This window comes from Wyeomyia smithii, chromosome 1 (assembly GCF_029784165.1).
Source record: "Wyeomyia smithii strain HCP4-BCI-WySm-NY-G18 chromosome 1, ASM2978416v1, whole genome shotgun sequence".
NCBI classification, from domain to species: domain Eukaryota; kingdom Metazoa; phylum Arthropoda; class Insecta; order Diptera; family Culicidae; genus Wyeomyia; species Wyeomyia smithii.
The window spans coordinates 14,976,539-14,992,622 of record NC_073694.1 but is presented as its reverse complement, the minus strand read 5'-3'; the positions used below and the strand labels follow the sequence as shown (position 1 = coordinate 14,992,622).

The 16,084-nt window shown below is 39.2% G+C and overlaps 1 protein-coding gene across 1 annotated transcript; it reads left to right on the top strand.

The window, feature by feature from the left end:
* Positions 1-2,251: 2,251 nt before the first annotated feature.
* Positions 2,252-15,763, top strand: LOC129721340 (serine protease persephone-like). Its single transcript, XM_055673792.1, has 7 exons — positions 2,252-2,908; positions 2,984-3,474; positions 3,534-3,704; positions 10,614-10,620; positions 14,439-14,920; positions 14,979-15,162; positions 15,226-15,763. Exons 1-7 carry the CDS (start codon positions 2,782-2,784, stop codon positions 15,582-15,584), a joined length of 1,821 nt encoding a protein of 606 aa, XP_055529767.1. The 5' UTR covers positions 2,252-2,781; the 3' UTR covers positions 15,585-15,763.
* The last annotated feature ends 321 nt before the right edge of the window (positions 15,764-16,084 follow it).

Here is a 16,084-nt window from a genome sequence, read left to right as displayed (position 1 = left end):
TTAAAAATGTTTAAACATATTTTTATTTCAAAAAAATAAATATGTTCAGGTACATTCTTTACCTCTTAAAAGTAGTAGACTATAAGTACTTGAAAAATAAACATTCAAGTAAACTTCTTCCAGTACTACCACCAAAGGTCGAACGTATTTCGAGTCAAATTTAATTTCTTGGACGTAACACTCATCTTCATGTGCTGAATAAATAATATAATCTGCTGATTTTTATTTTAAAATAAATATATTTAGCTGGACCTGAGCATAGTACTGGTTACCTTTCCCTGAAGATGACAGCTTCGTGAGATAGGGAAGCTCGGCGATGCAATCCTTCAAACATTTATGTTTACTGGCTCCCGGGCACTTGATTTCGATCAATTTTTCTTCATTGACAACGATTTCGTCAGGAGAACACCCCAACCATGGTATATGAGAGAATATAACAAAACCCCATTCAGAACGTCTTTTTTGAGAACTCGCTCATATGCTGCTACGGCTTGAATTTCACAGCGAAGACCATGTTCAATTGGGTTGTTCAGTTACTCACGGATTTCTGATTTTTATATATCAGGTAAAGAGTGTAATTTTTTAAACAAAACGTGATTTTTTTAAATTTCATATCATTGCTCTTCGATTTTCAAATGAAAAATAAAAATCGCTCCAAACCGCTACAATGACAGTTGGTATATGGGCGAACTGTCATTGTAGCGATTTCGAGCAGTTTTAGTTCGTGATTAAAAAATTGAAGTACAACGATAGAAAATTTCTGAAAATCACGTTTAGCTTAGAAAAAAAAGCTCTCTCAGATGACATAAAAAACTTATATAGCTAAACAACCCAATTGCAGAGGTTAAAACATGTCTAGGTATCATACTTAGGATTTTTTTCCAATCATTGATCTTTTCGGGTTGAGTTGCATAATATGTATACACAAAATAAGCCCTGGATGCAGTGATCCTACGGGCACGCTCTTCTTCCCACCAGCGTTGTTAAACTCGCTCGCAAAAAGCATGCGATACTCCAAGTGGCGTTCTCGCTGCTACCAAAATCTCACACTAGAGATACTCCTGTCGTACTGTTTCTCGTTCTCTTTTACTTTTTTTATTTCACACTACCGAGCGTTGATGCTTGCGAGTTTTCTCACACACACTCTCGCTCGTGTACTTTTCCACTCGCGAGTACCTCCCTTTCTCGCGAGCACAACCAGCGGAGGTGATTATTAAGACCGTCAAAACGCATTATGACGATACGGAGTGACAAGGCACGACGAAGCGGAGTGGCAAAAAGAATATTTCGACGAGTAGGCAGGGATGCCACATATACAGATTTATCAGTTCTTATACAGATTTTTTGTGTATTTTTCATACAGATATCTGTATATACAAATTACAGATTTTCTAGAAATAGTACAGAACTATACAGTTTTTTTTTTTTAATTTCATGAGGTCGCGAAATGAACTTTTCGATATAGTTGAAAATCGAAAATGAACTCAAATGCTATTGAGCGTGTTAGAGTTTTCATTATATTTATATGTTACGCGTAAACGTGTGCATAAATGAGTCAATGAACAAACTATGTTGCATTTTTTTCTTCTAAGGGATATGTTGAGTAAATATGCAGAATTTTATACAGATTGAAATATCACCAAGGAGATTTCCTGAGATTCGAAATACAGATAAAAATGTGGCATCACTGCGAGTAGGTATTCCGATACCCTACACGTTCAAGCATGCGATTCTATATAGATTTATCACCCCACTTTCGGCTGTCGGTGCACGATGCAAAACTGCTTGGCATCAGTTCAGCGATTGACAAACCGCATGCGTGAGTCGGTGAACGAAGCATTTTCGTTTTCGGGCACATTTTTTCAAGCACTCCTAGTCAAGTACTCTTATTCGAGTACTCGCGTACTCGGCGTGAGTAAAAAGATAGAAGAGAATTTGCGAGCGGTTGTATGCTGGCTGCTGCTCTGGCAAGTGCGTGAATAATAAAGAGTGTCTCGAAGGTGTGTGTGCGAACGACTGGAGAAGCGTAGCACTCATCTAATTCTCAAGCAGAAAGGAGTGGATATGTTATGCTTCTCGCTCGTTTAGCAACGCTGCTTCCCACTTCAATGATGTACTCTGGTTAATAGCATGTATCTATACAAATCTGCAATAATTTAAGCTCTAAAACGAACTTCGAAATAAAGATGCAAGTTCTCTTCCAGTGAGCCAACCAATTCCAGTATCTCATTGTCATTGTTTTCAGCAAACAGGACACTAGGTATTCTCCAACGGAAACCGATGACTCCATCGAATTAATTGGAAAGTTATGCTGTTCATCTAAACCAAGCAGGTGATACAAAACATCCGATTCATTCTCCTTTCCATCCATTTTCTCAATTTGTCTCATTTTTGGTCTTTCGCTAAAATCTTCATATGCTAAAATTGACCCTTTCTTCTCGAGTTGAAGGTTATCTCGGTTATGACTTACAGACTGAAAAGATAAATTTTTCAGAAAGTTCCCATAATGCACGAAAATCCTGCAGGGAGGCGAAACCTGTCGAAACTTGAAAAATCAGGGAATGTCAGGTAATTATTTTGAAGTTTTTCTGAAAAAAAAAAAATTTCCAAATATTAATTTTCGATAACCTCTTCTCGCGAGGGGAACTGTAAAATTCATACATCCTTCGTATCGTTCTGTGCGGCACAATAACGCCCATACTATACAAGCCTTGAGTGTAACTTTTTACTTTCAGTTTCATCAATTTTACTATGTGAATTTGGTGAGCTTGACAGCAAAACATGTTAAGCATTGTTACGATACATTTCTCTCCAAAAGTGCTCTATAGATGGAACGGAACCGAGGTGATCCAACGAAGGCGGAGCTTTCGACGTCAGGGCCGCCATTGGAAGCGACGGCCTTTTGCGAGCAAACGACTGATCTACACTTTTTGCTAAGCGTTTAACCTCTTTTGTTATTTTCCTGTTGGTTTTCACATTCCAGAGGGTGATTCGTGCGAGCTAAGGAACGGTAGGAGTGGTTTATGTGTGGAGGCACCCAAATGTTCGTGGTTTATGGAGACGATTGCAAAGAAGAAAAAATACAACGAGCGAGTCGTATGCGGATTCGACGGTAAAACCGAGGTCATCTGTTGTCCGCCGGATGCTTCGATCGCACAGTCGATCGCTCTGAAACCGGGCGTCCGTACGAGGTTGGCATGCGATCAGGTCCCGCGAATCGAATCCCGGTCGACGTTCCACATCATCAACGGGTTCCAAGCGGATGATGGCGAGTTCCCCTTCATGGCAGCGTTGGGCTACGAAATCGAGGACGAGGGCAAAGGGTACGAGTACCGCTGTGGCGCTAGTTTAATTTCTGACAGTTTCCTGCTGACGGCAGCCCATTGTATTCCCAAGAATAGCAGGCCGGTGGTTGCTCTCCTGGGCGCTCTGTCTCTTGAACCCAACAACGCTGGTGTTTTGGTTAGATTTAAAGTAAACATTATATCCAACTTTCAAAACAGTTTTTCTAATTTTAAATTCTGGTTTTAAAGGAATTCTATCCCCATCCGGAATATCGTAGCAGTAGAAGTTACAACGATATTGGGTTGATTGAGTTGGAACACAAAGTGCAGAATGAACCGAATGTAAATCCTATCTGCCTCTATAGTGGCACAGAAGACTTGCCCGATAACGTAATACTGTCTGCCGAAGGCTTTGGCATCGTTGACGTTGACCGTAAAACTTACTAAATTGTCACTGATAGTTTTCCCTGTTGCTAAAGCTTTATCTTTCTTCCAGGGCTCATGCAGTCCACAGTTCTGATGAAGGTTAACCTGACGACGGTAACGTTGGATAAGTGTAATCAAAGTTTTTTCGAAAATAATCTACTCACAAACAACCGGAGGCTGTCACTTGGGTTGCTCCAATCGCAATACTGCGCCACAGGGTTTGAGAACGTGGAAACTCAGCAGATTGGAGACACCTGTCAGGGTGATTCGGGCGGTCCCCTGCAAATTGTGGAGGACAATAAATTCAAACTCGTCGGAGTTACGTCGTTCGGCTATGGATGCGGGTCGAATACACCGAGTGTTTATACGCGGGTAGCTCGGTATATCGACTGGATTGAATCGATTGTGTGGCCCAAGTCTACCTCTTGATGCAGATTAGATTTGAAAATGGGCAAAAAATTTATTTCACTTTCGTTATGTGAATAAAACTTTGCACACGTATTTCTATTTCTTATTTTCTTAAAGAGCTTATGTATTTTAGCATACACTTTATTCATAGTTCATCGATAATGCTTCGCAAGCAAAAAATATACACTGATAAAAAATGTTAAAATAAACAGAAATTTGAATTACAAAAAATGATTCGAATTTTTTATGGAAACTTTTGGAAAAAAGTACAGGTTGTAGAAATGTGAAATGTTTCAGAGCATAATTTATATTTCAACATTTTTGAAAATATTTTTTTTCACAATTTAAAAGCTTATGACAGCTTATAACATCCTACATGCATCTGTTTTCGATATATTTCATCTTTAAGTTTGAAAATTCTAAAAAAAAAACAAATTTCATTTGTTTTTGCTCAAACTTAGAGTTTTACCAAAAACTTAGACGTTGATATGGGAAGGTCGTTTACCGGATCAATGTCACCATTCATATCAGTGAGCACAATTAAGACATGTGCCGCTTGTTTCACTCAGTTCAAAAGAAGTTCAATAGTTTAACCTATTTTAAAAAGGAAACTGCTACCCATTTTCTATTCAATCAAGAATCCTGCTTTACAGTGGCATTTCTTGACAGGTTCACATGGGCGTTTGTGTGTGTGTATCTTTTCTCTCCTCTCAGGGATTTTTCCATTGAGTCTGTGCCTACCACGACTGAGCTGAGGCAAACGTTAGACGGAGCAATCAACTGACAGTAGGATTAGCATAACCTACTACAGTATGCGGACATCCCTCTTCAAAAACCAGTTCTAGTGCAGTATGCGGCTCGACGATCTACTGATTCACATCGCCTCATCGCCTCTCGCTCGTGCAGGGAATGTCACTCATTCTCATCGAATTCCGCTGTCCTATCGTCACCGCGATCAATGGTGATCGTGGAAGCTCCACTCGCTCCCCGGTAGTTAACGGTTGATGTTCTGAGCGTTTAGGTCGAATTCGCGTTCATCGTCGCTCGCGGGGTTTATTAGCGATAGTTTTACGGTTTAGTTTGTCAATATTTTTGTTTTTGTGACTGCATTTCCAGCGTGAAACCCAGAAGGAGGTACAATAGACAGTGCAAAGTAATACACCCGGAAAAAAATGATCTACAAAAGAGTTCTGTAGTAAACATACAGAGGATACATAATAGATTTGTGCAAAATAGACCAGTTCAGCACATGTTTACCTATGTAGGGTTACAGCCTGGCACACACACGCACTCAAAAAGTGGAATTGATAAACTAAAAAAATTGCTCATCTTTATATTAAATTAAGCAGCCATGGTGACTGCGAACAAACCATTGCTGGAGAAACTTCTGCTGCTGTCATTCTGTGCTATTTTAACTGGAATGCTGCCAGCTACATTCGTACTTTGCGAAACTCTGTACGGTAAGGATGTTCCGCTCAGTTAGTTTTTTTTTACGTAATTTAGTTACCGTCGAAAGCCGGCCGCATGACCGCGCGACTACGGAAGCTGGAAAACCCAAATGAACCAGTAAACTAGAATTTATTGTGCTTTTTTGTTTTGTCATTTTCGGCTGAGCCGTTTGCAGTAGCGGCTTGTGTGTAAGCAATCTGCCGTGTCGTTCACACGGATTGATTGATAACCTTTGTAGTCTTTCTTGTTTGTTGTTTTTTCTTTCTTCGCTTTGATCAGGACTGGAGCTAGAATTCGCGAAAGTGTGTTCGAAAATTTGCTTTAATCTAAACTGCAGTGCCGTGATTCTGAAAATTGGAACAGTTTTTATTGGTTGTGTAATATTTTTCCGGATCAAGGTGATTAAACATTCTGTGTCCTACGATTTTGATTCAAATATTCCGAGCTTCGAATTGATCAATTACTAGATGAGTGTTGCATCTTGCTCGGAATAGTGATGGGAATATCGCCCAGAACGGACATCGATAACAATCGATAATTCCGGGACTTTTATCGATATTATCGATAAGTATCGATAATTTGACAGCTAACGTTTGCGGTGAAAAATTTTTTTTGAGTTGATGAAAAAAAACTATTCCAGATGGCGATGAAAAAAAAAACTATGATAGATAATTAAGTTGGATAAATTTCCCATGGAAGGTTGTCATGTTAGCTTCCTCACAAAAAATATTACGTCCTTGCGTGCAGCCTTTCGACAGTTAACCGGAACATTCGCCATGGCGGACGAAAACATGCGTGTAGCCATGTTTTTAAGCTCTTTCTTCGTTTTTTTTAATTCCTCCTCCGTTTTCGAGACAAAATTGTTGGAATAGATCTTGCGCTTCAAACTTGCCCAGAAATTCTCGATGGGAAGCAGCTGGGGGACATTGAGCGGATTCGCCGACTCCGGTACCACATCAATATTCAGCCGCTCCATCTTCTCCAACGATCGCTACGAATAGTTGGCCGACGTCAAATCTGGCCAGAACACCGTGTCTTCGCGCTTATGGTATTTCTTGATGAACGACGCAACTTCTGTCAGGCACTTCGTACTCAGGGATGCCACATGTACAAATTAATCTGTATTTTACAGATTTTTGGCCGAAGTAACGGTACAGAATCTGTATATACAGATATACAGATTTTCGTCGAAAAGTACAGATTTACAGATTTTTCGAAATTGACATTAATTTTAAAAAACAATCCAAATTTTATTTCATTAAATATTGAGCAAATTGAACATATTTTCAACTCCTCACACGTTTTAAGCTAAAAATTTCGATTATGTACAGCACTCGTTTGCTAATTGCACGCGATTTAGTTGCACTGCGTTTAAATTGCACGTCCGCTAGTTGCACGAAAGTGCAATTTAAAAGCAGTTTTGCGTCAAACTACACGTGGTTTTTGAAGCTAACGTCTCTCTGTCAAGTTTTGCGAGGGGATACTGAACGCACGAAATATTTAATTAACTGAAAGTAAATTTAATACTTTTTAATTTTGTTATTTAAGATTCCGATTGTATGTAATAAATAGCATTTATACATAATCACATTGCACGTTTTCCCCGTTTGTTTTCAATTATAGTCGATCTTATTGATTTAAATTTGATCACTTGTGTCACACACTCACTGAAATGTCGCGTTAAGCTGTCCACATACTTTACAGCTTCTGAAAACGTGGGATTCTCTGAAATACAGGTATGTTCATTACACTTTAATTAAGTTGCAATTCATGGAAAAATCTGACTGGTTCAAAATTGATTCGTGAACGGATACACGAAAACGAACCTTTAGCGCACCCCCTAAAATTTTTTGACAGTTTTGAGTTCATGCAATTAAAAAGCCCATCCGCTAGTCGCACTGCAACTTCCGTGCAATTAGCGCACGAGTGCTGTACCATAAAAACTCAAAAAATACAAAGTTCTTTGTGTTTAAACAACACAGATTTTTTTTACAGATATTTTTGTTCCAGATACAGATGTTCAGATTTTTTCAAGGGAAAACACAGATTTAAATGTGGCAACCCTGTTCGTACTATAAATTTCCCCGTTCACGGCCAGCCCGGAGCGAAAGAAGAGCAATTTTGACATCCCTTTCTCGCTGATTGACAGCAACAGCCGCACCTTCTTGGGGAACTTGGTCTGTGAAATAAACCTTACCTCGATGCTCACTTCCTTCGTGGGGGAGGTAAAATACGGAGAGCCCTGCTAGTCGTTGCCATCCAGGGTGAGATAGGTCTAGTCGTCCAATACCACTGCCGCGTCGCGATTCGCCGGTAAAATTGACTTGACCATCTTCAACCGCTGTCGCTGCGTCATTGCCTGCAGCTCCAAGACCAGTGGACGGGACTGCCGCTTCCTACATGTATGCCCATGTTCTCCAGATGCTTTTTCACTGTTTTAGAGCACGCAACAATCTCTCTGCCAAGTGCACGCAGCGATTTAGCCACTTTTCCCTCGGTCTTCCTCTTCAGCATCCTTGGAAGCTTCTTGTCGCTCAGGGTCGTTGGCCGTCCGGAATCGGGCTTTCTTTCGATGCTCTGATCGTTGTCCAATAGTGTCAAGATGTTGTAGATGCCAAAACCGACATACCCGGGGTCCACAAAGTGCCGCACGATGTCCGTTTTTGACGCGACGGGGTACCGTTCTTTGAACGCGCACACTTCTGAACGGAGTAGCTTCACTTTTTTCGCCATCACAGTTAGAATTTGACTGATAGGGCTGTCAATTTTTTTTTGCTAACTCATGGGTTACTATGATTCATTTTTTTTACCGCAAACGTTATTCGACAAATGCAATTTTGCTATATAAATTTGTTAAAAACAGAGACAGTGATGGCCCAAACAGAATGGATACGTTGCGTTGCATTGACGTATGGGCTAACTGTCAAATTGCCGCAAACGCAGCCGCAACGTATCCATTGTGTTAAGGCCTTGAATGACAAATCTTACGATGCTACAAATGAAAATTCAAACAACCGGACGAGTTAAACAGTTTGTTTTGGAAAGTCTTCGGGTTTTACGCCGAGAGTGCTTTCTACGGAGTAGTTTCAAGCCGAAGTTTATTTTGAAGGTTGTATAAGGGGAATAATTGAAGCAGGCAAAATTCTGTCAATTTTTAAATGGCCAAAACTACACGAAAAATGAATCAATTCTGACAAAACAGGTTTCATTTTACTGGAAAACTGTCCTAGTTTCCTAGTGTTACTTGAGAACTGGACGTGATCAAGGTTCACTGGAAATGTTTCGGATTTCCGGAGTGTGTGCCAAAGTGTACATTTTTGCAACGCGTAGAACTTTTTATAATATTCTGTTTCACTTAGGTTTATATGTTGTCAATAAATAAGAATTTATTTCGGGTTCATTGGTAGCCAAAGATTGGAAATTCGCCAAGGAATCATCGAGGTATGAATTTATTAAGTATGGGTGTTGATTTTGGTGGTTTTTTTCCTGTTGGGTACTAATTTTCTTTGAGCTTGCAGCACTCTAGCAGAATTCAATCGAACATTGTGGGTGTGTAGGTCATAGAGCAATTTATCTGGATTAACATTTAAATAGATCAGATTATTTTCACACGGATTTTCTCTAAAAGGTTATTTATGCAGATTTTCAAATTAACGTGGTTTTTACGCGAATTTTTGAATTAAAGCGGTTTATCAAGCGGATTTTTGAATTAACATGGTTTTTTCACGAGGCATGTATCCCCCGCGTAAGAAAACCTAACTGTATTTGAACCTTTTTCTTATGAATCAATATATCTTAGTGAAAATTATCTGAACTTTCCTTCGAAAATATAAAAAAATGAGTTTAAGATCCTACTCTGAAAAAAATATAATTTTAAGAACAAAAAAGGATTTTAGAAAATATCGGTGATCTCAGATTTTTTTGAATGAAGTATTTTAGATAGACAATTTAGTTGCCTAAAACGCTCTATGCGTTGCAAAAATGTACACTTTGACACACACTCTTGAAATCCGAAACATTTTCGGTGTAGGTAGGTTACACCAAGTTCCCAAGTAATACTAATATAATACTGTTTTCCAGTGAAATGAAACCAGTTATCAAAATTGATTCATTTTTCGTAAAGTTCTGGCCATTTAAAATCCGAGAGAATTCTATTTATCTCAATTATTCTGTCCACCTCCTGTATACATCAGGATACTTTTTTGGCGCAACAATTTCGTTGATTTGGATTTTTAGTGGAACTAAAAATTGTTTGTTGGGTAACAGATACTTTAAACTTAAACAGTTCCAAGTTAAACTAAACAATTACCAATAGACTGCCGCTATGCATGTCCATCATATTATAAGAGTTGGCGAGCCAAAGAAAATGCATTTTATTACAATTTCGTATCATTGCTTTTTATGAGATAGTGCAAAAAGTTTGGATATTTTTTCAAAGTTCTCCAGTACTAAGTTGTCGAATTCATCTGTTCTTAGGAAACTAAAAACTATCAATACCTTTTTAGTTACCTATATTTCTCAGAAACTCAGTGACACCCGGGGCAAACCGTTACACCACCCCCAACAATGCTAAATCTTGTCGAATAGCAGCACCCAACAAATACCTAGCGGCAAAAGCAACTCCTGGGGTAGGGTAGGTGAGGTCTCCTTCTTTTGGGTCTCCTCCAGTAACCAGCCGCACTGACTTGTGCTCACCCTTATAATATCGATAATTATCGTTAACGTCAAAAAATTAACGATAATATCGATGACCAGCATTTATCGATATTATCGATAAGTATCGATAAGTTTCTTATCACTAGCTCGGAATACACACTACAAAATTAACGTTCTATGGCAATAAGGTATATTACAAAGGAGTGGCAGATAAGTTATCGATATGCGATCAGAGGTGGCGAGTAAAAAGTTATGACGTTACAATAGTTTACGTTCGGCATGCAGTGCGTATTGTTTTTTTTTTTTTCGAGTTTCTAACGCTCTACAGTTACCAGAAAACGCGAATGCCATCGTGTGAAGTGAAATCATGTGGTGTTTCGGTTGATCAAGCCTAAAAGTTAGGCATAAGCATGCTTCTACCAAATTCTTGATGTTGAGAAACGCTGGCGTTTGTTCTGTCGGGTATCAGGTCTTCCAGCAAAGTTTTTTAATTGTTCACAATATTTCCGGGCGCATTTTAGCATCGGAAGGTAATGTATCAATTTACCACTCGTAGCCGTCCAAAAGTAATTGTTTATATTTCAGCCGTTCAAACAATTTCTACACTTACACCGATGAGTCCATCATCAGACAGATGCACCAACTGAACAACACGCTCCTTCTGCCAAAAATCAAAATACATGTTCCGCACCATTCGAAGAGAAGTTCAAAATGAGTTGCCTGTTCGAATATAAAAAAGAGCTCTCTAACAACCCTGGAATCGCGGAATAACTCACCTCAAGCGACAAAGAGGACGACACGTAGACCTACAAGCCAGACCAACGACCTTTTGAGGAGTCGGATGGAGTTATTGAACGATAATCGATTTTGAAAAGTAACCCCGAAATGGGCATTTACACATATACAATTGAAAACCTTTCGGAACACGGCTGCCATAAAATAATGTTTCTAACGGTGGGCTAGGTCAACCTTCTGAAAACTGGATGGAAACTGCTAATCAGATGTTTTTAACCATATGCATAATACTGGTATCGATTCCTCAGTAATTAGGTTCAAACAGCGTACAAATGTGAAGTCACAAAAAGGAAGCTGAAAGCCAAGTTTACTTACGTTCCGGACAATGTTCTAAAATCCGTATACGGAAAATTAGTATAAGGAATGAAAAATCATCGAAGAACTGCAAATTGAAAAGAAGTATGACTCAACAAGAAAAAGAAAAATTAAGCCTAATGGTCAGATTTTTGATCAAAGCGAGCAAAGAAGTGCAGTGCTGAGAAAAAATAGAAAAAAAAGACTCGAACTTTTTAGAAATTAAAAATTTAACATAAAGCCTTGAACACTAAAATAAAAACTAGCTGTTATCGTGTTTTGTTTCATTCCTCTATTTGAGAATTCCGTTTGAGAAACGGTTTTTATGGTTTACAAAAGTTCACATCAATGGACAACGTAACTCTGATTCCCTAACAAAAAAATCGTTTACCCCTGAATTTGTTCCGAACTCTTTCATTAGAGGACATTGATTGATGTGTCGCACATATAACCTGGCAGGAGGTTCAAAACATTGCAACATATGAGGGAGGCCAAAATGAGAATATCGGGAATAAGTTATCAAAATATTTTATGGAAACTTTGCCATATTCAAACCTCTCCCCAAAATAGTAACGTAGTTATTTTTGATGTTATCATAGTACAACAATATAATGCATTCCATACGATTTCAAACAATATCCATGCATCTTTTTTTACGCCAAACTGTGCTCAATTGGTTATTGTGACGTCACGATCTCAGTACGGGAAAAATGTTGCTATCTAACACATGTAACCACACTCATCCGCCGCTCCTTCCTCCTACCTTATTGGTTCTATGGCGCATCCAACCTGTCAACACCTTTTCGTTGCATACTTTGTATTTTAAATCACTTCTGGTTTGACATAAGATTATTTAGTCCCATAGATAAGTAATGTCGCTAGTGTGCCCATTGTATTCAAGGCAAATCATGTTGCACAAAAGATTCCAAGCACTAGAGTTGATTTGTAGCGATTCGACTTGAAAACTGCTTTGAGAATCATGATCTAGTAGACCTACCTCTATTTTGAGCCTTGTTATGAGCAAAAACTGCCAAAAGAAAAAGCAGACTACACTGAGCATAATTGCTCGCACATAAATGTGTTATCATTGCTTGACTTTAGCTTTCAGAGATTGTATATCATTTTAAAACTGATTATCACCCTTTGCTTGCACAGTTCAAACAAATAAGCGCAACACGAAACAGTTAAAATGATTGTTATTAACTATGGGAAAGTTTATGGATGGGCACATCGATAATGAAACGGTGTGAAACTGAATCGTAAAACAGTTCATGTTTGTATATGATTTCCTTAACCCATTTCCGGCGGAGAATAATCAGATTTTACCTCGAAAAATGACCTTCAAACTCTTATTGCTCAGCAACTGCGCGTACAATTAACACAAACTGGGTTGCGTATTGTAGATTGATCTGTTCTCAAACCGTATTTAATAGTTTAATCGTTCAAAATATCAGGTTTAATTGTTAAGTTGTAATCCAAGTTCAGATGTCAGGTGATGCTGATTGGGCTGACATGGATGATTTTCTTTCACATATGCGCTTGAATTCATGTTGTAAATAATCGACAACTATCACTGAAAATATAAATGCAAAATTTTTCATTGATGATATTTTTTTACAAGTGTGCATAGCGAATCATATTTTTAAGGTGAATTATTAGTGCATCGAGTATATCATATGACTTTTTTAATTTCACCCGTTTGATACTTCTGAATAATAAACTCTCTAATAAGGACTCGACGATTCCGTTCAGTGTAACGACGTTTGACGTTACGTTCCCAAGCAGATCAACTCTATACATAACCTGTAAAAATGCAGCGACGCCAGCAAAATTACTTATCTAGGGACTAAATAATCTTATGGTTTGACGAGTAATTTCTTTTTTGTCAGCAGAAGTTTCAAAATTTAGAAAAATACTTTTAAAAAATGTAAGAAATAGTTCTCAGTTGTTGATTGAATTAGTTGCAAATTTTGGTTTTAAGGGGTGATCCTTCTGGCATTGTTTGGCAAAGCTTTTTACAGCTTACAGACTAACAAGAAGTCGCCTTCTTAAACTTCAAAACGGCGCAGCATCCTGCACACTTAAAAAAATTTGCCGAATCTCGGCATTATTTGCGCTGAGATTTGGACAGCCGAGTGCTCAGCAGCCATCTCGGCTGAATTAATTTTGCCGAGAATTTCGAGGAACCAGTATTTGACAGATGTCATTTTATGCCGAGAATCTCGATACGCATTCTACTGCGCATTCGGCAGATATAACCGAGAGGCGGCATACTAGTCTAACGACTTCTCGGCTATATAAGCTGAATGTTTCGGCACAATAGAGGCGATTTTCCAGCAGAATCCAATTTTGGAGAACAATTTCGCTTAGAATTCAGTAGTTTTCTTCCTAAAGATAAACTATAAGCTCGATGAGTTTTACTAAGAAAGTAATTTATTAATTTTGAGTATTGAATGTTGTAATCCACCGGAGTAAGCTAATTTCTTGTTTCCTGGTTGTTGGACAAATCTAAAATGAGGTTGCATCAAGCACAAAAGCTGGTTCACTGAAGTAATACCTAACGGTAGTTACAGGAAGCATACAATATTAGGGCTGGAGACTGGGGGTTTTAGTGGGTCTGGTCTAGCAAACATAACCTCACTTCCTGAGTTATCTTCTCTGATAACACATTTCCCACTTTTGAAAAAAAAAAACAAGGTGCTGGCACAAGTAACAGGAAATTTAGTAAAGCACGCACAGCATTATGAGCGGAGCCAAACAGTTGCTTCCTATCTAACATGCACTCGTTGCTTGATGCTTGTCTTCGGATCTGCACGCAACGAATGAAGAACAGCACCACAAAGCAAATAGCTCCTTTTTGGCCTTTTCTACGGTTGCACAGAGTGTGGACCGATTCTGAGCGGTTCCTTTGAATGTTTTTGAATGCATCATGGAGGAAGGATTTACGGGAAGCCTGATGATAGGCATGCGCAAGTCACTAGACAGATGGCTTGATTCTTAAAAACGTATAAATTTAATTACATTAGAGAAGATTAAAGATCGACTTCGGGACCCCGGTAAAGTCTGGAAAAGTTTCTTAGCACTAAACACCTCTTCTATTATTTTCCTGTTGTCTTTCCATTCCAGAGGGTGATCCGTGTCAACTACGGAACGGCAGCAGTGGTTTCTGTTTGGAGGCACCCAAATGTCCTTGGTTTGTGGAGACGGTTTTGAAGAAGAAGAAATACAACGAACGAGTCAACTGCGGATTCGACGGTGTTATCGAGGTCATCTGTTGTCCGTCGGATTCCGCGATCATACATACGATCGACCTGAAGCCGGGCATCCGCACGAGGTTGGCATGCGATCAGGTCCCGCAAATCACCGACCGGTTAACGTTCCACATCATCGACGGGACCTTGGCGGAGGAGGGCGAGTTTCCGTTCATGGCAGCGTTGGGCTACGAAAGCGAAGACGTCAGCAAGGGATACGATTACCGCTGCGGAGCTAGTTTGATTACCGACACATTCGTGCTGACGGCGGCCCATTGTATTCCCAAAAATAGCAGGCCGACAGTGGTTCTCTTGGGCACTATAAAACTTGACTCTGGTGTGGTGGTTAGAATTAAGGTAAAACACTCAATCCAACTTTCAAAATAGTTTTTCAATGCAAACTTTTGTTTTAAAGGAGTTTTATCCCCATCCGGAGTATCGTAGCAGTAGAAGTTACAACGACATTGCATTAATTGAGTTAGAAAAAAAGGTGGTGAATGAAGAGTATGTTGTTCCTATCTGCCTCTACAGTGACACGGCAGATTTACCCGAAAACCTAGTGATGTCTGCCGAAGGCTTTGGCATCACCGACGTTGACCGTAAAACTCTCTAAATCATCACTATCAGTTCTTAATGTTGCTCATAGTTTACCTTTCTTCCAGATCAAACCCGATCCGCCGAGCTGATGAAGGTTAACGTAACTACGGTAGCGTTGAATAAGTGCAACCAAACTTTTTTCGAAAATAATCTACTCACAAACAACCGAAGACTGGCGCTTGGGTTGATCGAAACACAATACTGCGCAACGGGGTTCGAGAACACGGAATCAAAGCGCATTGGAGACACCTGTCAGGGCGATTCGGGCGGTCCCCTGCAGATTGTGGAGGACAATAAATTCAAACTCGTTGGAGTTACGTCGTTCGGCAATGGATGCGGATCGAATACACCGAGTGTTTATACGCGGGTAGCTCGGTATATCGACTGGATTGAATCAGTTGTGTGGCCTAAACCTACGCCCTGATGCAGATTAGAGATTACAGATGTTTACCATGACAAATGTAGTGAGGCGAATAGAATTAATGTAAAGCAAAAAAAAAAAAAAGAATGGTACTGACTCTCATTGCACACCGTTCATGTTTAGAGCTATTCAAAAAAAATCAAGTTTAATGTATATTTTAACAAAATTTGATTGAAAATTTCTTCTAATGTTTTAAATAAATCCGAAATCATTTGGATGTTTTTTTCAAATCGATAAAACGATTAAATGACAATCAAAACGGTTTAAATTATAACCGTTAATTTCTTTCAGCTACTTTTATCGAATCATGGTGAATATTTTCGCTTTCAAACGACTTTGGTTACGGAATTCTTCCCCTTCTGGTGTTCTTCGGTTTATTTTTAATGAATCTGGGGACTGTTTCTATAGATGGAAAGACTGACTCAAAGTGTGACTCATTCCTTTCCAGGGCCGGCGGTTCATGTGGGTAGTATGGGTGTAGTACCCACTCGGAAAATATCCCT

What these genes read in the sequence shown, in the direction of transcription:
- LOC129721340 (XM_055673792.1), top strand. Translation starts at nt 2,782, where the DNA reads ATGTTAAGCATTGTTACGATACATTTCTCTCCAAAAGTGCTCTATAGA. An exon ending in GTGTTTTGGTTAGATTTAAA is followed by an intron (nt 3,475 to 3,533) that starts GTAAACATTATA and finishes CTGGTTTTAAAG; the next exon opens with GAATTCTATCCCCATCCGGA. An exon ending in TGGCATCACCGACGTTGACC is followed by an intron (nt 15,163 to 15,225) that starts GTAAAACTCTCT and finishes CCTTTCTTCCAG; the next exon opens with ATCAAACCCGATCCGCCGAG.